This window comes from Chelonoidis abingdonii, chromosome 21 (genome assembly GCF_003597395.2).
Source record: "Chelonoidis abingdonii isolate Lonesome George chromosome 21, CheloAbing_2.0, whole genome shotgun sequence".
Taxonomy (NCBI): Eukaryota; Metazoa; Chordata; order Testudines; family Testudinidae; genus Chelonoidis; species Chelonoidis abingdonii.
In genome coordinates this window covers 14,064,691-14,089,415 of record NC_133789.1, presented here as the reverse complement: position 1 = coordinate 14,089,415, position 24,725 = coordinate 14,064,691, and the positions used below count along the sequence as shown (strand labels likewise).

General features: G+C 51.7%; 1 protein-coding gene across 1 annotated transcript; it reads right to left on the bottom strand.

Annotated features, from left to right (window-relative positions):
- Positions 1 to 264: 264 nt before the first annotated feature.
- On the bottom strand, positions 265 to 24,725 carry LOC116834662 (myosin light chain kinase, smooth muscle-like). The gene is made up of 10 exons (XM_032796914.2): positions 24,697 to 24,725; positions 22,301 to 22,397; positions 18,898 to 19,101; positions 17,956 to 18,173; positions 16,475 to 16,598; positions 16,244 to 16,396; positions 13,220 to 13,340; positions 12,833 to 12,929; positions 1,383 to 1,520; positions 265 to 844 (listed from the first exon to the last, which is right to left on the bottom strand). The coding sequence occupies exons 1-10, from the start codon at positions 24,710 to 24,712 to the stop codon at positions 594 to 596; spliced, it is 1,419 nt and encodes a 472-aa protein (XP_032652805.1). The 5' UTR covers positions 24,713 to 24,725; the 3' UTR covers positions 265 to 593.

The window sequence follows — 24,725 nt, the reverse complement described above, 5'->3', positions numbered from 1 at the left end:
GCTGGATCCATTCTAACAAAAACACTTGACACTTGAGTGACCCCACACGCTACATACGCTGGCTGAAGCCAGGATATTGGGATTTAATGAGATTTGCAGCTGAGTTTGTTACCATCATTGGGGGGCGGGAGCAACCTCCCCCTTGGCTTGTACTTTGCCTCGTGTTCGGTGGGGCAGCGGGACCAGCTTTGCCCCTGCTCAGAGGGGTTGCAGAGTTTAAGGGAGATCCACCCTCCCCTGCCCTGTGCTGTCCTGTGACTGGGCCACGAGTGCCCAGCCTGGCAGAGGGGAGGTGGAAGCAGAGAGGCTGGTCCAGGCACTTTGGGCTCGATCGTCCCAGGCCAGACTCCCTGCACAGTGAAATGGATTGACTGGGGATTTGCATGTTTGGGGACTGCGGATTGGGCCCATCTTGTCCAAGCTGTGGCTGCCTGCCATGTCCTGGCCCAGTGGAAAGCAGCAGGGTTCTCTCCCGGAGCCCAGCGATGGAGTTAAACGTAACGACGGATGAGGGAAACAGCTGGACTGGAAGCAAAAAGCCCCCTGTAGGCCATGCCGCCAATGCCGGGCAGAAAGCCCATGGCCTGTTGCTCTCACTGCTGGTCAGTTCCAGGGCCCTCTTCTGTGTTTGGCATCTGCATGTTGCTACCTCTCTGTACCATCAGCCTGGCACTGCATTCTGCCTCCCCTCCCACACTGCACACGCAGTGCCCTGTGTCCTCCACCGAGAGCCTCGCAATGGCAAGGGAGCAGCTTCCATTCTCCTCGCAGTCGATGGGAAGCTGAAGACATTCCTGGACAGGGGCATTGTTCCAGAGCCACGTCACCTCCGGGTGGGGAAAACCTGCCAGGGAAGAAGGCCACAGTGATGGGTCAAAGGTCCATTGGGCCACCCAGAATTTTGAGATGTTTATCTGACCCTACTGAGTCTTCCAAGTTGGGTCTCACATCACAGCCTCTCAGGTCCCTAACCACCCTGCAATTAGTGTGGCACTGCTGTGTCCTCTACAGGGACAGACACATTCAGCAACATGGCGCCAGGCATTAATCCAGCACAAGATAACCACCTAGTGCATCAATGCCTCCTTTCCTAGAATGCCAAGGTATCCCACGAAAGTCTCATCCAAGCACCGACACGGCTTAGCTTGCGAGAGTTCAAAGCACACAGCTGTCAGGCTACAGACAGCAGAGGGATACTGCATTAACAAATGTGCAGTCCCCATTCGTGCACAAGGCTTCTCCTGTTGCACAAAAGCGATTTAGGTCCTGCAGAGCCTGCCCCTGAGGGCGAGCACCCTGCCAGGAGACATGCTCCAAGGTCATTCCAATGACTTCAGGCATTGAGTGGGTGGGCAGCCTTGCAGGTTTTCATAGGAAGTTACCTTCAACGTGCCACTGGAGGCAGGTACTGCTGCCTTCCACTGCCACTTGGTCCTTCAGTGGCTCCATGCTGGGACCCTGCTTGATCTGCTGAGGCAGGAAGGTAAAGATCTGATCCTCTTCCTGGCTGTGGCCCAGCTCTGGGGACCGGGGACGGTGGTGGGGGGAAGTGACATGTTAGTATGTGAAGGTTCATATGCAGAGCAGGTGGCTGCAGCAAAATCTGAGTCTATTGATTATAAAACTAGAACGATACAAAATGAACTTGGCCCACATGGATCAAAGACTGACAAACTGATGGGTCTCGAGGGCAGAAGGGACCACAGGTGCCAACTTTTTTCTGCACCAGTGGGTGCTTGCGTCCCCGGCCCCGCCCTGACTCCACCTCTGCCCCAAAGTCCCCACCCTAACTCTGCCCCTCCCTGCCCCTATTGGACCCCTACCCAAATCCCCTCCCCGGCCCTGCCTCCTCCCCCAGCCACACCAGGTTTCCCCTCCTCCCCCCTCCCTCCCAGGCTTGCTGCGTGAAACAGCTGTTTCACGACACAAGCCCTGGGAGGGAGTGGGGAGAATCAGGATGCGGCAATGTGCTCAGGGGAGGAGGCAGAGGCAGAGCGGAGGTGAGCTGGAGTTGGGGGGGGGCATTTTTCCCCATGGGTGCTCCATCCCCAAAGCACCCACAGAGTCGGCACCTACGGAAGGGACCATGGTGATCAGCGCAATCCGATGGTGGCCTGTGTTATATAGGAGATCAGACTAGCTGAATTAATTCCTGTTTGAACTACTAGAGCAAATCAACAAAACATCCAGTCTTGTTCAAAAATCTCCATCGATGGAGAATCCACCACGACTCTAGGCAAGGTGTTCCAGTGGTTAATTACCTTCACTGTTAATAATGTACATCTTCTTCCAGTCTGAATTTGGCCAGTTTCAACTTCCAGCCATTGGCTCTTGTCATAGCTTTGTCTGCCAGACTGAAGAACCCATTGCCAAATATTTGTTCCCCATGTAGGTACTTATAGGCTGTGATCAAGCCACCTCTGAACCTTCTCTTTGTTAAAATAGGTCGAGCTCCTTGAGTCTATCACTACCAGGCATGTTTTCAAATCCCTTAATCATTCTCATGACTCTTCTCTGAACCCTCTCCAGTTTTATCAACATCCTTCTGGAACTGCTGACACCCGAACTGGACACGGTATCGGCTCGACAAGCCAGTCAATTGATTAGTCAGTTGACTGCCTATTATTAACCATGGCCAAATATCGTCAAATATTACAGCAAGGATGTCCCGATGAAGGTGATGACCTATTTTTTTTCATTGCATCATGGTGCTAGCTGTTGGCAAGCCTCCTTAAATGTCTTGACCACCCACTTCAATACATACTAATGCCACCTTTTTGGGAAAAAAGTTGAACTAATTGAAAGTTGAGCATCTTGATTGGTTGGAATCTTCTAGAGCAGACATCCTATATGTATCTTTCTTTGTACACCGGGCCATCAATGTACATGGTGGTTTACAAAGCACATTAAATATGGAAAAATACACAGTCTCTGCCTCTAAGAGTCTACAGTCAACCTGACTAGACAAACCCATCGAACTTAACTCCCAAGGGAGTGGGGGAGGGGTTACAGTCACTAACCCTCCTCCCCCAACAGAAAGAGAACAGATGCACAGCCGTTAAGTAGCTTGAAGAGTCTTCTACAGTTGTTCTGGGTGTTCTATTTCTGTTTCATTTCATTCCTCTTTTATAACTACAGCTGATAATTATTTTCATTTTCAAAGCTTCATTTCACTGTTTCACATTTTTCTGAGTGAAAAGTCTTGGTTTTTGTAATTAGGTGCAAGTATCAAAGGGCAAGTCTATTCGGCCGCACTACACTGGCGCACTTGCTCCAATGCAGCTGCGCCGCTCCTGGTGAAGACGCGCTCTCCCATCGGCAAAGTCCATCTCCGTGAGAGGCGGAAGCTACGTGGGCGGGAGAGCGGTTCCCGCCAATGTGCGGAGGCTGCTTTAAGTCAATGTAAGTTACATCGCTCAGGGGGGTGTCATCGTCACACACCTGAGTGACATAAGTTACATCAACTTAAGCAGTAATGTAGATCAGCCCTAAGTCTCACTTATTGGAGATCATAAATTCTTACTCTGCTTTGTTACTGTTCTAATAATTAGCACTTTAAAATATTTGACCATTTTTGACACTATCTGACCAATCAGTCAAACATCCACTCCTAACAGTCTTCCAGCAGCGGTTGCACTAAATGCAGTTGAACAGGGCATAGTCATAGGGATTCATTCTTGGCCCTATACTATTTAATATTTGTCTCAAGGTCCTAGAAGATAAAATCCTCACTGATAAAGTTTGCAGGTCACACAAAAATTGGAGGAATGGTAAATAAGGAAGAGGACAGGTCACAGAGAGAGCTCAACAACATGCATTTCAATATAGCTAGATGTAAATCTCTCCAAAAAAAAAGAACACAGGCCATACTTACAGGACAGGGGACCGTATCCTGGGAAGCAGGGACTCTGGAAAAGACTCAGAGGTCATAGTGAATAATCAGCTGAACGTGGGCTCCCAGTGCGATACTGTGGCCAAAAGGTCTAATGAGATTCTGAGAAACATGAACAAGGCTGTGTTACCTCTGTATTTGGCACTGGCATGATGCCACTGGTGTGTTCAGCTCTGGTGTCCCCAGTTCCAGAAGGATATTGGTAAATTGGAAGCGGTTCAGAGAAGAACCATGAGAATGAATAAAGGATTAGAAAACCTGCTTTACTGTGAGAGTCTGGAGGAGCCCCATCTAGGACACGAGGGAGATTCGCACACCTGAGACATTCTTTTTAGGAACTGTCCCAGACTGAGGTGTCACTAGAGGAAGTTTTGGGACAAACAGATAAATTAGACAGTAACACGTCACCAAGCCCAGATGGTGTCACCCAAGGGTTCTGAAGGAACTCAAAGATGAAACAGCAGAACTAGTAACTGTGGTATGTGTCCTGTTGCTTAACTCAGCCTCTGCACCAGATGACTAGAGGGTAGCTAATGTGATGCCGATTTTTAACAAAGGCTCCAGAGGTGATCCTGGCAGTTACAGGCCAGTAAGCCTGACTTTCAGTACCAGGAAAATTGGTTGAAACTATACTAAAGAACAGAATTATCAGACAGGTAATGGACACGATATGCTGGGGAAGAGTTAATGTGGCTTTTGTAAAGGGAAATCATGCCTCACCAGTCTCTTTGAGGGGGTCAACAAGCACATGGACAAGGGTGATCCAGTGAATATAGTGTACTTGGACTTTCAGAAAGCCTTTGACAAAGTCTCTCACCAAAGGCTTAAGCAGTCATGGGATAAGAAGGAAGATCTTCTCATGGCTCAGTAATGGTTAAAAGACAGAAAATAAATTTCACAGTGGAGACAGATAAATAAGGGAGTCCACCACAATGTTCCCTCTAATTTTTTACATCCATGTGCAGAATTAATTTTGTATGTGTACCAATATGGAAGTGATGTGTGGTGGGGGTGGGGCCAAGGGGTTCGGAGTGTGAAAGGGGGCTCAGGGCTGGGGCAGAGAGTTGGGGTGCAGAGGGTGAGGGCTCTGGCTTGGGGTAAGGGCTCCATGGTGGCACCAAGGATGAGGGGTTAGGGGTGCAGGCTGCCCCAAGGTTATGGCGGGGAGAGAGGACTCCCCCCAGCAATCTCTTGCTGCAGCAGCCCAGGGCCAGGGCTTGGGCCAGGGGAGAGGTGCCTCTTCAACCCAGGCCCTGTGGCTGTGGGCCTGTGCGGCCCTTGATAGCCTGCTGCATGGCCGTGTGGCCACACAGCTTAGAGGGATCTTAGGTCCCTCAAGGATCTGTACTGGGATCAGCGCTGTTCAATCTAGTCATAAATGATCTGCAAAAGGGGGTGAGGTGGCAAAGTTTGCAGATGATATAAAACTACTCAAAAAAGTTAAGACCAAAGCAGATTGAGAAGAGTTACAAAGGGATCTCACAAAACTAGGTGACTGGGTGAGAAAATGGGAGATTAAATTCCATGTTGATAAATGCAAAGTAATGCACATTGGAAAACATAATCCCAACTCTACATATAAAATGATGGGGTCTAAATTGCTGTTACCACTAAAAGAGAGCTTGGAGTCTTTATGGAGAGTTCTCTGGAAACACCCACTCAATGTGCAGCAGCCGTCAAAAAAGGCAAACAGATTGTTAAGAACCATTAGGAAAGGGATCAAAAGGAAGATAGAAAATATAATGCCACTATGTACATTCATGGCCCTCCTGTCTCAAAAGGGGTGTTAGAATTGAAATGAAAATATACAGTGAAGGGCATCAAAATGAAATAGCTTCCATATGAGGAAAGATTAATAAGACAGATTTTTCAGCTTGGAAAAGAGATGACTAAGGCGGGATATAACAGAGGTCTATAAAATCATGACTGGTGTGGAGAAATGAATAGGGAAGTGTTATTTACCCCTTCATAGAACACAAGAACCAGGGGTCACCAACAAAGTTAACAGGCAGCAGGTTTAAACACAAACATAAGAACAGTCATACTGGGTTAGACCAAAGGTCCATCCAGCCCAGTATTCTGTCATAGAATATCATGGTTAGAAGGAACCTCAGGAGGTATCTAGTCCAACCCCCTGCTCAAAGCAGGACAAATCCCCAGACTTTTTTTTACCCCAGTTCCCTAAATGGCCCCCTCAAGGATTGAACTCACAACCCTGGGTTTAGCAGGCCAATGCCAGGTGCCCCAGAGAGAGAGAATCTAACAGGTAATGATCAAGTGACCTCTCTCCTGCCACCCATCTCCATCCTCTGACAAACAGAGGCTAGGGACACCATTCCTTACTCATCCTGGCTAATAGCCATTTATGGATTTAACCATCATGAATTTATCCAGTTCTCTTTTAAATGCTGTTATAGTCCCAGCCTTCACAACCTCCTCAGGCAAGGAGTTCCACAGATTGATTGTGCCCTGTTTGAAGAACTTTCTTTTATTTGTTTGAAACCTGCTGCCCATTCATTTCATTTGGTGGTCCCTAGTTCTTATATTATGCGAACAAGTAAATAACTTCCTTATTCACTTTCTCCACACCACTTATGATTTTATATACGTCTATCATATTCCCACTGAGTCTCTTTTTTCCAAGCTGAAAAGTCGTAGCCTCTTTAATCTCTCCTCATATGGGACTTGTTCCAAACCCCTAATCATTTTAGTTGCCCTTCTCTGAACCTTTTCTAATGCCAGTATATCTTTTCTGAGATGAGGAGACCACAATCTGTAGCATATCAAGATTGGCGCACCATGTTATATATAAGGCCAATAGATATCTCCATCTTATCTCTACCCTTTCTTAACTTGCATAGAGCTAGACTGGAGGGACCCTTGAAGGAGTTGTCCGAGTGGGGCAGACAAGGCCCTGCACCCCCGGTTCCTGCACATCATGCCTTCAGCCACCAGTAAAACAGAAGGTTTATTTAGATGGCTGGAACACAGTCCGAAACAGGTCAGCAGGTACAGACAACAGACCCCCCAGTTAGTCCGTCACATGGGGGGGCAAGGAGGCCAGAGCCCTTTTGGAAGGCCAAAGCCTCATCTGGGCTCCCTCCCTGTCTCATCCATCCCGCTCCAAACTGAAACTCCTCCGGCTCTCATCAGCCTCTCCCTCTGCCTTGTTCAGTTCCTGGGCAAAGATATCACCTGGCCTCAAACCCCCCTGGGTTCTCATTACATGCTCAGGTAAAGTCTCCCCATCCCAGTGCAGACAGTCCCAGCAAAACTCCCTGCCACCTTCCCAGTCAATACTCTCACTCAGTACCAAAGAACATAAGAACTATCTCACTGTGTCACAAGAGATCATTGAGTCAGTCCCTCTGCTCCATGGCAGGAACCAGATACTGTCAGACCATCCGGATAGACATTTATCTAACCTACTCTTAAATATCTCCAGAGATGGAGATTGCACAACCTCCCTACGCAAATTATCCAGTGTTTAACCATCATGACAGTTAGGATCTTTCCTAAACACCTAAACCTCCTGGTGCAGTTTAAGCCCATGCTTCTTGTTCTATCCTAGAGGCTAAGATGAACAAGTTTTCTCCCACCTCCTATAACACCCTTTTAGATACCTGAAAACGGCTATCGTGCCCTCTCAGTCTCCTCTTTTCAAACTAAACAAACCAATTCTTTAAGTCTTCCTTCATAGGTCATGTTCTCAAGACCTTAATCATTCTTGTTGCTCTTCTCTGGCCCTCTCCAATTTCTCCACATCTTTCTTGAAATGCGGTGCCCAGAACGGACACAAACCCAGCAGCACCAGCGCAGAAGTAGAGCTGAAAATGACTTCTCGTGTCTTGCTCCCACACCCGTTAATACATCCAGAATGATGTTTGCTTTTTTTTGCAAAGGCATGCACTGTTGATTCATATTTAGCTTGTAGTCCACTATAACCCCTAGATCCCTTCTGCCGTTCTCTTCCTAGACAGTGTCTTTCCATTCTGTATGTGTGACACTGATGTTCCTTCCTAAGTGGAGACACTTTGCATGTCTTAAACGTCATCCTGTTTTATCCAGACCATTTCTCCAATTTCCATACTATTGATTATGACACTATCATCCAAAGCATTGCAATCCCTCCGTTTGGTATCATCGCAAACTTAATAAGCATCCTTCATGCCAACATCTAAGTCGTGATGAAGATATTGAACAGAGTCGGTCCCAAAACAGACCTGCGACCCCACTGTTATACCTTTCCAGCAGGATTAGGAACCATAATATCTATCCTGAGTACGGTTATCCAGCAGGTATGCACCCACCTTATAGTAGGCCCCATTAAGTTGTATTTGCCTAGTTTATCGATAAGAATATCATGCAAGACCCTCTCAATGCCTTACTAAAATTAGATAACACAGCCACCGTTCTCCCTTATTCACAGACCGTTATCCTATCAAAGAACTATCAGATTGGTTGACCTGATTGGTTCTTTACAAATCCAGATGGTTATTCCCATCACTTACCACCTCCAGTGTTTGCAGATGATTTCCTTAATTATTTTGCTCCATTATCTTCCTGGCATAGAGTTAAACTAACTCAGTGGTCCCCACCTTTCATCTGGCAGGCCCAATGAAGGACCATGGTGGTGTGGAGCACCACGCCGAAATGCCCCCATTTTCTGCAGCATTCAGCAGCGACGCCTCTCGATGACGTCACTTGTCGGTGGCAAGTGGCGTCATCGAGAGGCGTCGCTGCTGAAATGCCACAGAAATTCGGCGGCATTCAGCAGATGCTCCACTGCCGCCAGGACGTGGGTGCTTTAGATGGCATCCTTGGCACTGCGTGGGACCCTGAACTAACTGGTCGTAGTTCCTGGATGTTTTTATTTCCCTTTTATAGATGGGCACTATCAATTTGCCTTTCCAGTCTTCTGGATCTCTCCTGTTCCCCATATTTTCCAAAGACAATAGCTAGAGGCTCAGATACTCCTCTATAGCTCCTTGATATTTAGGATGCATTTCATCAGGCCCTGGTGACTTGCAGGCATCTAACTTTTCTAGTGACTTTTAACTTGTTCTTTTTTTATTTTATCTTCTAACGTGCCCCTTCCATTGCATCACTCTGTTAGGCATTCCTCAGACTTCTCGGTGAACCGAAACAAAGAAGTCATTAAGCACTCTGCCATTTCCAAGTTTCCTGTTATTGTTTCTACGTCCTCACTGACAGTGGGCCTACTCTGTCCTTGGTCTTCCTTTGCTTCTAATGATTGATTAAAAACCTTCTTGTTTCCCTTTATTCTGTGGCTAGTCTGAGCTCATTTTGTGCCTTTGCCTTTCTAACTTGCCCCCGCATTCCTATGTTGTTTGCCTATTATTCACCTTTGTAATTTGTCCTAGTTTATATGACTCCTTTTTTTTTAGAACATGCAGAGATCTCATGGTCAAGCCAAGCTGGTCTTTGCCACATTTTCTATCTTTTCCTACCCAGTGGAATAGCTGCTTTGGGCCCTTAATAGTGTCCCTTTGAAAAACGCCAACTCTCCTCAGTTTGCCATCCTGTTTGCCTTTATGATTGCTGCTTCACACTGCGTGGACGTTTCAGAGAACTATCCCATGACTCCAAACTTTCCTGATTGTTGTAGCTAAATAGCACCCCGTATTAGCATGTAAGTTGGGTTATTTTTTCCAATGTGCATTACTTATATTTGTCCACATTAATTCATTTGCCAATTTGTTGCCAATCACTTTATTTTGTTGAGATCTTTTTTGAAGTTCTTCACAGTCTGCTTTGGTCTTAACTATCTTGAGCAATTATATCATCTGCAACTTTGCCACTTTCACTGTTTACCCCTTGTAAGGGACTGCGGAAGATTTTGTCATGGTGGTTAGCTGAGGCTGTTCGCCTTCTCAGGGACAGTTACAAAGGGTGTTTGTGCTAGCAAATGCTCTTTGCAGCTCAGCCTGGAAGGCCAGCGTGTTTAGAAAAGCCTGGCCTTTGCCATTAAAGATAGTTCAGTTGTGGAAAGCTCCCACATGCCTATGTATGAGTTTTTACAGCTATACTAAAGTTATATTTAGTAGGATCTGTTTGCTGCTTTGGACTCGTTCCCTGCTTGACTAGCAACGTGCCGAGTCCCCGTTGCGGGTGTGTTTTTCCTCACCTTCATAAAAGCCATATCACTCACTGTGTGTGTGGTGTTCCCTCTCCGCAGAGCACTTAGGCACGTAACACCCCTCTCCAGATCATTAAGAATAAGTTGAATAAGATTGGTCCTAGGACTGACCTTGGGACACCACTAGTTACCCCTCTCCATTCTGAAAATTGCCATTTATTCCTACCTTTGTTCCTTGTCTTTTTAATCAGTTCTTAACCCATGAAAGGACCTCCTTATCCCATGACAACTTAATACGTAGAGCTTTTGGTGAGGGACCTTGTCAAAGGCTTTCTTGGAATCTAAGTACACTATGTCCCTGGATCCCCTTGTCCATGTTGTTGACCCCTTCAAAGAACTCTAATAGATTAGTAAACAGATTTTCTCACAGAAACATGCTGACTTTGCCTCCAACAATGTATGTCTTTCTATGTGTCTGACAATTTTATTCTTTACTATTGTTTCAACTAATTTGCCCGGTGCTGGCATTAGACTTACTGGTCCGTAATTGCCAGGATCACCTCTAGAGCCCTTTTTAAATATTGGCATTACATTAGCTATCTTCCAGTTATCGGGTGCAGAAGCTGATTTAAAAGACAGGTTACAAACCATAGTTAATAGTTCCGCAATTTCACGTTTGAGTTCTTTCAGAACTCTCGGGTGAATGCCATCTGGTTGTGGTGACTTGTTACTGTTAAGTTGATCAACTAATTCCCAAACCTCCTCTAATGATACTTCAGTCTGTGACAATTCCTCAGATTTGTCACCTACAAAGGACGACTCAGGTTTGGGAATTTCCCTAACATCCTCAGCCATGAAGACTGAAACAAAGAATTCATTTAGTTTCTCCACAGTGACTTTATCGTCTTTAAGTGCTCCTTTTGTATCTCGACTGTCCAGGGGCCCCACTGGTTGTTTAGCAGGCTTCCTGCTTCTGATGTACTTAAACATTTTGTCATTACCTCTTGAGTTTTTGGCTAGGAAGTATTTCTCCACACAATGGACAGTCACCCCGGGGAACTAATTGGCAGGGGATTTTGTGAAGGCCAAAAACATAACTGGGTTCAGAAAAGAATGAGATAAGTTCATGGAGGATAAGGCCATCAATGACTATTAGCCAAGACGGCCAGGGACGCAAAACCGTGCTCTGGGTGTCCCTAGCCTCTGACTGCCAGATGCTGGGACTGGAGGACAGGGGATGGATCACTCAGTGAATTGCCCTGTTCTGTTAATTCCCTTTGAGGCATTTAGCACTGATCACTGTCAGAGACAGGATACTGGGCTAGATGGACCATCGGTCTGACCCAGTCTGGCCATTCTTCTGTTCTTATTTACCTTATCAAAGAGGAGGTTAAGGGGGGACTTGATGACAGCATGCAGGTAGTTATCTAGGGAGGAGATTTCTAACAGGAGAGGGTTCTTCAATCTAGCAGATAAAGTGCTAACAAGATCCAATGCTGGAAGATTAAGCTAGACACATGCACAGCAGAAATAAGGCACGCACTGCTAACAGTGAGAGGAATTAGCCCCTGGAACAACCTTACTGAGGGCTGTTCTGGATTCTCCATCACTGCAGGTTTTTAATTAAGACTGGATACCTTTTCTAAAAGATCTGCAATGGCAGTTAGTGGATTCTAAGTGGGAATCAGTCCAAGAAGGTTCTATGCTGTGTCACGCAGGGGGGCTGACTAGATGATCACAGGGATCCTTCTGGTCTTAAAATAAAACAAAAAATCCTATGAATCCATGAAAACTGAGGCAAGATGGCAGTGAAGTCAATGGGTCAAGGAAAAATCAGTTTGAACAGCTAGCCAGCCCTGCAGCATCCCCTTCCCTTGAGGGCATCTGCCTGAGCTTGCTAAGATGGATCTCAGCCCTGGAGTTTTTCCAGACTGCTCAAACTAGATACCTATTGAGCGACAGATAACCCAACAGCTGCTAAAATGCCTTCTCCTGGCTCTAGCTAGTAACAGAGTGAAGGATGTGGGGTTGGCCCCACTGATCCAGGCACTGAGGCTGGATTGCTGTGGTGCTCTGTGCCAGGAGGAAATGCAGCCATGCAAGACCTCCAGCTGGGTCTGCAGACACCAGCTCACCAGTTAAGTGGCATACGTTTAACATACAGCCCATCACTCCAGGACTCATTGTCAACAGCCTGATCCTCCAAGCCTGCAGTAGATGGGCTTGGACTGCTCCAGAGAGGACCTCTCTCAGTGATGAGGCTCTACTAGGATGGTGACATTCCCCAGGCACAATGGGATTGTTAACACAGTGGGTGTTGGGCGGGACACAGAGCTTTTCAGCTGCCACCATCCTTCCGCGAGAAATCAGTGACCACAAACCTGTCCAGCTGCAGGTCTGTATTTCATCCAGAGCTTTCGTACAGTTAAACTAAACACAGCCTGCCTGGGGCCAGAGAACCACGGGGGAACTAAGCTTTTGCCATCTCTCAGCACCGAGCTGTCATTTCACCAGGGCGAATGTGGGAAGAACGACGCCAGGAGTGGAGCAGGAGAGTGAGCTGGTGGGGAAATCGGGGGATCGCAGCAGGTGGGCTCTGAGGCAGAGGCTGGCATGCTGGGCATGGCGGATAGCCTGGGGGCTGGAGGAGAGGGAGGATGGGCAGGAGAGGCTGCTGGTTGCGTGGAGGCAGGAGTCATAGCTGGGTGAGCTAGTAGATGTGACAGGGAAGGCAGGGCTAAGAGTCAAAGGGCCCCGGGGTGTGGACAAGGACCCTGTGCCGGTTGCGCGGGTGTGTGTGTGGAGGGGTTAACACACATTCTGACAGGCTGGGCCATTACCTCCCTTCTCTTGGGCACTGGGGATGGTCACGGGGTCATCCAGCTTGTGGGCCAGCCGGGACATTCTCCGCAGGGCCACCACGGCGTTGCCTGTTTTCTAGAGAAGAAAGAAGCAGAGAAGGTTCCAATCCCAGCTGGCTGGGAACAAGCTATCACTCCCCTACCCGCACAGGTCCCGAGCACAGCCTGGCCCGCGCCAGCGCCGAAGGCCAGGAGACCTCTCTGCCCCCAGAGGACAACGGCCTGGGCAGCCCTGGCTCCATGGCAGGGGGGAGCTGTCTCCTGAAGCCCCTTTCCCAACAGGCTCATCTCATGGCCCCCGCAGAGCACAGGCCACACCCTGTCCAGTAGGTGCCAGCCGGCACTAAAACCCAGCACCAAGCGCACCTGCCATTTCTGGTGGGCCAGGAATCGCCTCATCCTCTCCTTGGACAGAATCTTCTTGTCGCTCTGCTCAGTCTTCCGTAGCCAGGGGTGCACCAGGGCCTGGTCGCTGGGCAGCCGGCGGCTGGGGGCGACAGCATGGGGGGGTTAGTGCAGCTCTGTCGCTCAGGAGAGCTGGCACTGACTTGCCGCCCTTTGGAGATGGGCAGCGATCTCTGCAGTGGGTGCCAGGCTCTGCGGCCGGGGAGGAGGTCAAGGCAGTGACAGCTCCACCTTCACAGGCCCCACTGGCCTGGGCTCCAGGCATGGGAAGCAGAACGCTCTGGTCTTGGTGTGAGCTGTGGGGGGGCGAAGGGCAAGGGGGTGGCAACGCCTGTGGCTTTGTCTCTTTGGCTCCTGCTCCCACAGGCGCGCTGCCCTCCCCAGAGGCCCCAAGGGCACGGGGCCCTATGTGCCTTCTGGGATTTCCATTTATCCCAATGTTGCCAACTCTTGATGTTCTGCAGTGACAGATTCCAGGAGGGACCAGAATCCATCTGGAGATGCCAGGAGACGCTCCAGCTACTCACAAAGCTCAGCCCTACCAGAAGCCAGCACAGTCTGTCCCCTCCACTCGCTGCCCCAGAAGGAGGGTGGGGAGAGGAGCAAAGACCCTAGCAGCTCAGTGCGACCCAACACCCCTTGGAGCAATGGGGACAGGACAGTGGCTCTGCTGCTCACCTCTTGCCCCCAGCACCTGCCTGGATAGTGACAGAGCAGGTGAGGAGCTCCTGGAGCTCTCCCCCTGGTCCTGGAAAGGGGGTGAAGAACAGTAGGAGGAGTAGAGGTGAGGGGAGGAAAGAATAATTAAAAATTGAAGTGAATTATTTTTAGCTATTGGGGTGAAGTGGTTGAGGTTGTAAAGATATTCTTGCATGGAGAGATCTGGGCCACTCACATAAATCTTGATTGAAAAACACTAGGAGAATGTGAAACAGATAGAGAACGTTTTGTGTTTCTCAGGTGTTCGCAACATCCTTTCTGGGGAGTCCTCCTCTCTCAGTTATCACACCAATGTTCACTCTAAGTCCAGCCTGCTCAAAATTGTGTTGCCACTGTTCAAAGTTGGTTTGCAGGGCCTCCCAATCCTCTGCACATATCACTAAGTCATCAGCAAATAGCAAATTCCAAGGCTCCCTTCATATAGTCTCACTTATCACATCCAAGACAATGGCAAACAAAGCAGGGCTCGGAGCTGATCCCGATGCAGGCCAGCATTTTCTGGAAATCTCAGCTGTAGTCTCATTTGGTTTTGGTTATGATAGTCACTCCATTGCATGTAGCCTGGACAAGACAAAGACCTCCTTCCAGCACACTTCTCTGACACTAACTAAACCAAACTAATTCTCTTGCGACATGATCGTACACCTTCTCCAAACCCACAAAGACCGTTTTTTTTCTCTGAACTTCTCCATGAGGATTCACAGACATATAGAGCATCAATTGTACTCCTTTCCAGCGTAAATCCACGGTGACCTTCCCAAATTTCAACTGTCCCACAGAGATGCTTTTCAATATTCTTCTCCCATATTTTCATAGTGTATGACATCAGCTTCACTGGGCGATAATTAGCACACAGTATAATATCTCCTGTAGGTTTAAAACCGGGTACCACAAGGATTTTACGTCATTCATCTGGCATTTTCTTTCTTAAGAATATAATTGAATAGACTTGTAAAATACGCTATGCCTGTCCTGTGCCTTCAGCGCATCCACCCGTACTTCATCTGGCCCAGGTGCACTGTCATTTTCCTAAGTGCCTCTGCAATTTCTTCCTCCTGCTTGAAGGCTATCATGCCCTGGTTTGGCTCACAAGTTCTTAGTTTCTTCAGTTCCTTGCCCATCACTCTTTCAAACAGTCACTCCAGACTTCAGTGATTGATTCACCACTCGTTTGCAATGCACTCTGCTCATTTCTAACATGAGCAAACTCATTCATGCTCCCCTTTGATTTCTCTCTTGCCTTAGCGAGTTAGTAGATGGTCTTTTCTCCCTCATGTCCTCCTAGTCAGTTACCCAGCTTGTCATAAGCCACATTTGTAGCCATTAACAGAAGCATTACAAGGCTATTGAAATAAGTCTCCTGTCACTTAGGGCTAACCTAAATAAAACAAAGACTGAGCCGTCTTGCATCAGCTTTGTTCTAATCCTCCTTGAATATATCTGAGCCCTCCAGAATACAGCACGTCTCCATCTGAGCACGCACACACACGAAGGAATAAAGGAGCGATAAAATCAAGACGGACTAAAACCCATGGATCAACTATGTTTTTTAAATCATGATTGGTGGCGCCAGTCTCAGGATTTTTAAGGTTCTGACTCATGGTCTTTGATGTCTGGAGGTGGCCAATACTGTTATCATTCACACAACCCGTGGAACTCTTTGCCAGAGGATGTTGTGAAGGCCAAAACTATAACAGGATTAAAAAAAGTACTAGATAAGTTCATGGGGGATAGGTCCATCAATGGCTATTAGCCAGGATGGGCAGGGATGGTGTCTGTAGCCTCTGTTTGCCAGGAGCTGGGCATAGGCGACAGGGGATGGATCACTTGATGATTCTCTGTTCTGTTCATTCCTTCTGCGGCACCTGATACTGGTCACTGTCGGCAGACAGGATACTGATCTGGATGGACCATTGGTCTGACCCAGTCTGGCTGTTCTGATGTTCTTATCCAGTGTCACCCATTCTCCCAGGCATTGGCAAATGCCCCTACTTGCCATCTGGGCTCCCATCCACACCAAGGCCTTCCCATCCCCTCCCCCAGGAAGGCCTGTCTCCCCATGGAGGTTGTCCCTCCCAACCACCTACTCAGGGCTGGGAGAGGAGGTAGGTGTGTTGGGAAGGGCTGACCTCTCAGTCCCCAGCCGCAGCTCCACTCCTGGTGCCGCTCCCCCCCACTTTGAGTGCTCTTCCCCCTCCTACCCCCCGCAGCCCGAAGACTCTGGGTAGTACCGCTTCTCCCTCCCCCCAGCATCAGCGGCTCTACCGGCTGTCTTTCTGCAGTAGCTGGCTGATGAAGTCCTTGGCCTCCTGAGAGATCTCTGAGAAGGTCTCCTCGTCAAACTCCCACTGGGCAGCTGTGACGTTGTGCAGCGTCTCCATGTCACTGTTTCCCTGGAAGGGAGAGTCCCCACTCAGCCTGAGGAGCAAGAGAAGAGGCTGTTACTCACTCAGCCGGGACCTCCGCCCCACAGGCTGCTAATGGGGAGCAACATACAGGATGTAGCAGATCACGCCGATGCTCCACATGTCCGTGGTGAATCCCACCGGCTCAAAGGCAATCACTTCCGGGGCCATGAACTCTGCGGTGCCATGCATCACCTTCACGGGGCTGTTCGGATCTGAAGGGGCAAGAGAGGAGCAGTCCAGCATCCCCATCCCTGCAGACCGTGCTCGCCACAGCAACGGCAAGAGGGCAGCGCAGCCTCCCTGTGTCTGTGTCTCTGGCATCCCCATTGCAATGTGCTGCAGCAGCAATTACCCACAAGTGCAGGGGAGCAGCACTGAGAGGCCATAACTGGTACTGGAGTCCTGTGCAGGGTGCTGCACAGCGGGAGACAGGCCCTGCCCCAGGAGCTGACAGCCTGAATCCACAAAGGGCAGAAGGGGAAACAGGCCCAGGGTCACCTAGGATAAAGCGCTGGTCTACTCCAGCTCCTACAGCTCTGAAGGGCCAGCCTGACACCAGAGTCAGGCGCGTTGACTCTGACCGTGCCCAGGGAGCTGAGGACTGCAGTCTACGCCCAAGGCACTGTCCCTCCCCTAAGCCCAGCAGGAGCTGAGAGCTGGTTTGGTGCTCTCCAGTGCCAAGGTGCATGGGCAGAGCCCAGTTCTTTGCATCCCCGGTGGCATGTGACTGAAATGGAGCTGGAGCTGAATTTGCAATCGAGGTGGGGATCTACTTGGCACCTTGCTCCTGTGGGTCTCCAGTGCTCTGCAGACCTTCAGGAATAAAGCCCCCAACTCCCCTGCAAGGGCAATGTCACCCTCACGTTACAGACAGGGAGACTAAGCACAGAGCGGGGCTGTGCCATGCCAGCAGCAGAGCTGGGACTAGACCCCGATCCCCCGAGCGCCAGCCCACTGCCCTGCCCTGTGTCTTCGCTCTACAAAAGTGGGCAGGAAACATTGCAGGGAAGTCCCCGTGGCTCCAAATGCCCCAACCCCAGCCTCCTTGGGGGTTTTAGCTTCCACCCAGAGCCAGGGAGGTGCCCTGCAAAGCTACAGCCACAGAAGCAAGCCAAGGCTCAACGTGGATTGGGCGAGCCCTCGCTGTAAGGGGGATGGGGGGCAATTTGCCAGGATGCCTGGCACTGGCAGCTCCCACTGACTTCATAGGCAAATGCAGGAGCTCAGTGCCCCCAGAGCCAGGCCCAAGGGGTGTCAAGGGGGACGCCCAACCGAGACTCCCCACTGTGGCAGGTTTGGTTGCAGTTTTGGGTAAAGGGTCAGGCTGGTTATTTCCTGGGACACCTCTGCCCACCCCTGTTCCCGACACACAGGGAAGTCTCTGCCTGCTGGTCTGAAACTCACGTTTTGCTGAATAGGGACGGACTCAGAAACATACTTAAGGTTAAGCATGTGCAGCAGCGCTTTGCTGAATCAGGGCTCCTCCCCCTATGGAGGCGGCGTTAGCTCTGGGACAGCGAGAGGGGAGATCCCAGGACAGGGCTCTGCAGCTGGGCCCCTCTCGCTCACCCAGTCTCCGTGCCAGACCGAAGTCGATGATTTTGATCCAGTGGCTGCTCATGCTGACGCAGACGATGTTCTCGGGTTTGAGGTCCAGGTGGACGATGCTCTGGCGATGGACGTACTGGATCCCCTCCAGGATCTGCCTCATGTACTGAATGCTGGTGGGCTCCGTGTGCTCGAAGTCGTCATCCACAATCCTTTCAAAGAGCTCCCCGCCCGCCACGCTGCCAGGAGCAGAGGGGCAGCCTGTCCTAGGAATTCCCTCCGAGGGCCGGCTCTATTCTGCACCCAGACCCCGCTACCTACGGGCTCGGCTCAGGCACTGAACTCAACTAACAGGTTGAGAAGCCCCTTGGCCACAGTGTCCTGGGGGCAGGGAGCAAAGACACCCCATGAAGTCAAATCCAGAAACCTGTGTGTACAGCCCTCCCTGACCCCGACCCCGACCCCTTTCTTTCCAGTAGGGGCTGGAGGCTGCAGCTCTGGGCACTGGCCCATCTCGAAATCCCACACCTTGCTATCCCTTCTGGATGGTGAAGGTCTCAGGCAGGAAGAGGCCAGGGGTTCTGCTAGAGCCTGGATTCGCACCACCCACACTGCAGCCGCCTGAACTCCTAATGCCAGAAAGCGGGGTTGGGGGCTCAGCAGACACTGCCCACTTCTAGGCTCAGCCTCCCATTCAACTCCGATCGATCATCTGTGAGTCCCTCCCGGGCACACATGCCCCAGAAAACAAGGAGCCCAAGGCAGCAGGGCCGGAGCCTGCGGAGGTGAGATGTTCGCTATCCCCGTCGAGGTGCAGCCAGGAACACCTGTGCACAGAGCAGTGCCTTTCGCCTCCTGCACCCCCACACCGTGCACCAGGCAGCGAGCGAGTCAGCTGAGGCTGCTCAAATCAGATCCCCACTCCCACCCACCCCCCGTATCTGCCCAGTGCGCCCCACTCACTATTCCATCACCATCACCAGCTCCGCCTGGCTCTGGAAGGCCGCAAGGCATTGCACCAGCCTGGGGTGATGCAGCAGGTTCATCAGTTCCACCTCCCTGCAGGCTGCCTCCCGCGCCTGGGGTGTCCGCGTCCGGAAGTATTTCCCCGCCCGGATCTTCCCAGTGGCCTTCTCCTGCAGCTTGTAAACCATCCCGAACTTCCCACTGGGAGAGACCAGAAAGGGAATGGTCTCCTGCTTCCCGCCCAGCAAGGCAGCTTGCATTTCTGGACCCTGGCCTGCTGGGGCAGCAGCTTGCAGTGGGACTGGGGAGCTCCAGGCCAGCTCCTAGGTGTGTCCCAGCAGCACCAGGATTGAACTGGACAGCTGGGATCCCCCGGGGAGAACTGGGCAGAACAGCTGGCAGACAGCGACAATGAACCACGACTGTCAGCTTTGTGGGGCAGGGATTGTCTTTGGGGCCTGGGCCGGGCCGGGATCTCCTAGGCTCTATGGCAGTGGTCCCCCATCTGTGGGGTGCACCCCCCTACGGGGAGTGGAGTAATGTTCAGGGGGTGCAGCGGGGCCTGGGCCAGCCCCCATGGGGAGCAGAGAGGAAGTGTCACCCAGCTCTGCCCCTAGCCCAGCTCCAGCCCCACCACCAGCTGTAGCCCTGGTTCCTGGCTAGAGTTCTGCTTCCAGCCTCACCTCTGTCCCCACCCTGACCTCAGTCCTTGGCTCCCGGCCTGGCTGCGGCTCTGGCATCCCCATTGCAATGCGCCCCACCGCCGGCTGCGCTTCGGGGCAGGCCTTGGCCCCTGGGGGAAGGGGAAGAGAGACAGCGCAGGGGGCAGGGGAGGTAAAGAGTCTGGGGGCTCCTACACTATGGCAATGCAGTACTGATGCAGCTCTTGGGAGACGTGCTGCAGTGGCTCAGACATCGGGTCCACACAGGCCTGGATCCCACCTCTGGCTTGAGGCTTCACAGGAGGGCGCCACACATACTGGTTTTGCACAAAAAGCCTCTGTTTTCAGTGGGAAATGCTGATTTGCATCAATAGCCCAAACTCTTGAAACCCAAACTATTTTGATTTGGAAATGCTGCCCCAGTACCTCTCTGGCAGTGGTTCTAAACCAGGGGTCTGGGCAGGGCTGCCCCTAGGATTTATGGGGCCTGTGGCAAATTGCCGGTACTGTTCTCTGGGTCTCGCGCTCTCTCTTCTCTGGGGTAGGTTCAGGGCGCTATTGCTTGCCTCTGAACCAGTTCTTAATCACTCCCCTAGTGTCCTTGGAGGAGGGGAGTGGAGAGGGAGGGACCTGGGCCCGCCCTCTACTCCAGGTCCCAACCCAGGGGCCCTGGGGTTGTGGTGAACCACTTGACTAGCGGTTTCTTCCCCTGGGTTACTTCTCTCTCATACCCGTCAGCTTGTGAAGGGCTTCTCGCCTCTCTTCTATACAAGCCTGGTGCCCCTTACCTAGGGTTTCTGTTGGGCTTCCCAATCCACCGCAGCACTCCTCCAAACCTTCTATTTCTCTCTGGACAAACTCTTCTCTTCTGCAATCTGCACTCTGCTCCAATCCAACCTTTCTCCTTCAACTACCACCCCCTGTCTGACTGAAGCAGGGGTTTATATCCCATGACTGGAGTCAGGTGCTCTAATTGGAGTCAGGTGCTCTAACTGGAGTCAGGTGCTCTAAGTGGAGTCAGGTGCTCTAATTGGCCACAGCTGTTCTAGTTAATCTAAAGCAAACCTTCCTCCCTTGGCAGGGAATAAGGCCCCCTGCTAATACTCTTATGCTGCCTTCTGGCCATGCTGTATCACAGGCCTTACGCAGTATTGTTAAACTGGTGCCCCTATGCCGGCGCATTCGGCTCTGTGAATACGGCCCCTGCCTTCTGCCTAGTAAGGAGGCTGCAGTGCGTGCTGGGTGTGCAGGAGTCGACCTGCTCTTACCTGCTGGAGCACCCACAGCACCAAGCTCCCCACCTCTGCCCCTCTCCCCCTGTGCCTCTCGTGCCGGCGGCCCCGCGCTTACCAACTCCTCCCCCTCCCTCCTAGCGCTTCCGGAGCGCCGCAAACAGCTGATTCATGGCGTTCAAGCTCCGGGAGGAAGGGGGAGAAACAGGGATGGGGGCGCGCTCGGGAAAGAGGCGGGATTGGGGTTTGGGGGAAGGGATGGAGTAGGGGCTGGGCCTGGAGCAGAGGCATCGAGCACCCCCTGTCAAGATGAGAAGCTGTCGCCTCTGGTCCCAGCGGTGCCCCAAATTTTCGAGTGCCCTAAGCAGCAATGTGTGTTGCATATGCCTAAGGACGGCCCTGCAGCCAATCACGACAAGCCAAGGAAATATAGGAAAACAGGGCCCAAGGCCAGGAGCTTCAGCTCTCCCATGCAGCCAGAAAAAACCTGGTCATTTACATCGACACCTTCCTGTCCCCCAGCCAGCTCGGCCCATCACCGTGGCCTCTGAGCACCTGCACAGCTTTACAGACTAGCTGTTTTAGTGCTCTGAGGCCTGGTTGTGCCGGGTGCTGCACAGACAGTGAAGCCTCCCTCTGCCCAGGGAGATGGTAACATGAGCGGCCAAGGGGTGGAAGGGAAAACAGTGAGGCAGAGAAGGGAAGTGACTTGCCTGAGGTTACCTTGCGGGCAGGGCCGGCGCTTCCATTTAGGCGACTGCCACCAGGATTTGGGGGGGTGACATTTTGCCACCCTTGGCAGCAATTCGGTGGTGGGGGGTCCTTCCGCGCTCCGGGTCTTCGGCGGCAATTCTGCGATGGGTCCTTCACTCGCTCCGGGACCCGCCGCTGAAGTGCCCTAAAGATCTGGAGCGCAGAAGGACCCCCCCGCCGCAGAATTGCCACCGCCGACCGGGAGCGCGGAAGGACCGCTGCCTAGGCAGAGCTGGCTTCAGGCCCCAGCGCGCCAAGCGGGGGGCGCTCTGCCAGTTGCCAGGAGGGCGGCAGGCGGCTCCGGTGGACCTCCCGCAGGTATCCCTGCGGAGGGTCTGCTGGTCCCGCGGCTCCGGTGGAGCATCTGCAGGCTCGCCTGCGGGAAGTCCGCTGGAGCCGCGAGACCAGCGGACCCTCCGCAGGGATGCCTGCGGGAGGTCCACTGAAGCCGTAGGACTGGCGAGCTGCAGAGCTTGGGGCGGTGAAATGGCTAGAGCCGGCCCTTCGCCTCGGGCGTCAAAAACCGTGGCGCCGCTCCTGCCTGCGGGTCAAGGACAGGACTGGGAAGAGAACCCAGGTCTCGAGCCTCTCCATTACACTCTGCCATAAACACACACACAGCCAGAACAGGGAGCGCTCCCTCCCCGAGACATTTCTGCTGTGCAAGCCAGAGCCACAGGGCATCTCTGGGGACGAGACTGTCCCAGCACTGCAAAGTCTGCTTGTTGCAAATGAACCCCACCATCGACTTACGCCCCAAGTTTCTCCAGCTGGGTGTACAGGTCCGAAGCCTTCTCCACGGTGTTTATTGTAACGTCATGGTATTCAAAAGCCTCCTTGTTTCTCCCATCTGCAGGGAGAGAAACAGGGCAGTGCGGGAAACGAACAGCTGAGCGACATATTAGCGAGGATCCCAGACTGATACCCAGGAGTCCTGCTCTGCCTGCCCTCCCCTCGTGCGTCCCTTTCTGTCCTCCACTATCCTTTCTTGTCCTCTCTCTTCCAGCTTTTCACCGGGTCCTGAGACCAGTTGTGCCCGACAGCAGCAGCCGGATGGGAGGAGATGGCCCATCCAGCTTTGTCCTGCCTGAGCAGGACTAATGCAGGAAAAGGGACCTGCCCAGCCCAGCAGATATTGTCTCAGACTGGGTCCAGAGCTACAGCTGTCATGTTAGCCCAGAGTGTCCGTCTCACACTGACCTGCTGCTTCAGACCCTGAAAACTTCTGTTTTCCCAACTTCTCTCTTCTCTCCCTTTGCTTTCCTGCTTTTGACAAGACAAAGTAACCACCGATCACAGCGATCCACTCGCAATTCAACAGCAGAACTAGCCCTTTCCTTCCCTCAAAGCATAACAGGCTCTATCCAATATCCTCTTTCTGGAGCAGGGTGTGACGAAGTGGAAATGTTCTGTAATATTTTTATGATTCCTAGGTGTGCCTCAGTTTCCCTCTGTACTTTGCTACCCAGTGGTGGTGAAAGGGTTAAAAAGCTGCCCAGGAAACATGGGGGGGCGGGTGCCAGGTGACTGTCTAGGGTGGGATGAATGGATCGTTAAAGAACTGGCTGAAACTGACCCATATCAGTGAAGGGTCCACAAAGACCATGGAAGCCCAAACAACTGAGAAACCGACACTTATCCCGGGGATTCTCCAGCAGGTGGAGCATGGGAACTCAGCAAGGGTGTGCAGGGGCTGGACAATGGACTGAAAGGTGTCGGGTGACTGGGTGGGTTCTTGGGAGAGACATGGCAGAGAGAGAGCCAAAGGAGTCCCAAGGCAGCTTGGCTGGGTGCAGCACCCGGACTCGTCTGATCCTTTGCTTCTCTGTGCTGACCCTAGGACGTCCCAACGCTGCGTCCAGCTAACTGACAAACCCGGCTCTGTTCTGAAAAGGCTGCAGGGCCTCACTGCACACACTTGCCGAGGGGCTCTGGTCTCTGAAGACCCTAAACGTCTGTGACCAGGAGGCTGTCTAACTTGCTGGGCAGAGGCTCAGCCTTGGAGGTGTGGCCTTAGGGAAGAGCAGGATTCCTTGGGTGACCGGCACACTGAAGAGACTCCTCCAAGGACATTTTAAAGCTGGAGAGCAGCACAGATCCTGGGGATCCGGGATTGAGGGACTTAGAGGAGTTTGGGTTAAGTTGGTTTTGCAGAACCATTCAATTGCAACTTCAAATGCTTTAGGATTTGTTCTTTTCTCTGTCTCTCTCTCTCGTTTAGCTTAACCAACCACGTCCAGACATGGGCAGGAAGAGTCTGGTGTGTTTGCCATGGGACGCTGTACTCTGTACCACCAAGGTCTCTGTACTCAAACCAAAGCCCAGCCCATGTTTGACTGTTTGGTGTTATGCAGTGTGGACGTGGTCACGTTAACACCTGTGACTCTCTGGGACCAATTATTCCATCCAACAGAGACTAGGTTGGGTTTGTGTTGGGCATCGGCTAAATCCTGGGTCATGAGCACATGGAGGCTGGGACCATGTCTGTGGGGTCCGTAACAGCACCTAGCACAACCCGGGTCCCTGGGCACTGCGGCAACATGAGAAACAGGGCAGGATGGAGCTGGAGGGCAGTGAGAGGATGAGGGTGACCATGGAGACAGGGGAGATCCAGGGAGAGGAGGAGATGGGGACAGAGAGAGAAGAAACCTTATCGGTGCCATGGGAGAGGGAGGGCAGGGAGCCATCACTGCTCACTGGGAGTCACAGGCCCTACACCCCACGTAGTTGGGGCAATTCTCTGTTAGCTCAGTCGGGCCCGGGATGTTGGTTCCCACTGGCTCAGCACGGCCGTGGAGTGCTCCATCGCGACAGCTCCGGCATCCCCATGCACCCACAGATTTGTTACATTCAAACCAGAGTTGATTTAGTTCCTATCCTGTTACACTTTGCAAAATAAACTCTAAATGCTGGGCTCAAGCACCCCTGGAAGGGCAGAGCCCCCAGAGCTGGGTCTGGCTTTGCCTGCCCAACGGGCAAATAGCTAACGACCTCCCCTTGTCAAAGGCGTCATAGCTGCTTGAAGGGTTTGTAAGCTCGTTTCCCCAGTGGCAGAGGTGGTGGCTGCCCCAGGCAGTGGCAGAGGACAGGGTGGGAGGGAAGCACCCCGCTGGACTGAAACGTGTCAGCCCGGACATTCAGCACCTTACCTTCTTCTTGGGACATCCTAACCACTCCT

What these genes read in the sequence shown, in the direction of transcription:
- LOC116834662 (XM_032796914.2), bottom strand. An exon ending in GGCGTGATCTGCTACATCCT is followed by an intron (nt 16,397 to 16,474) that starts GTATGTTGCTCC and finishes CTTGCTCCTCAG; the next exon opens with GCTGAGTGGGGACTCTCCCT. An exon ending in TGGCCCACCAGAAATGGCAG is followed by an intron (nt 12,930 to 13,219) that starts GTGCGCTTGGTG and finishes TTTCTTCTCTAG; the next exon opens with AAAACAGGCAACGCCGTGGT.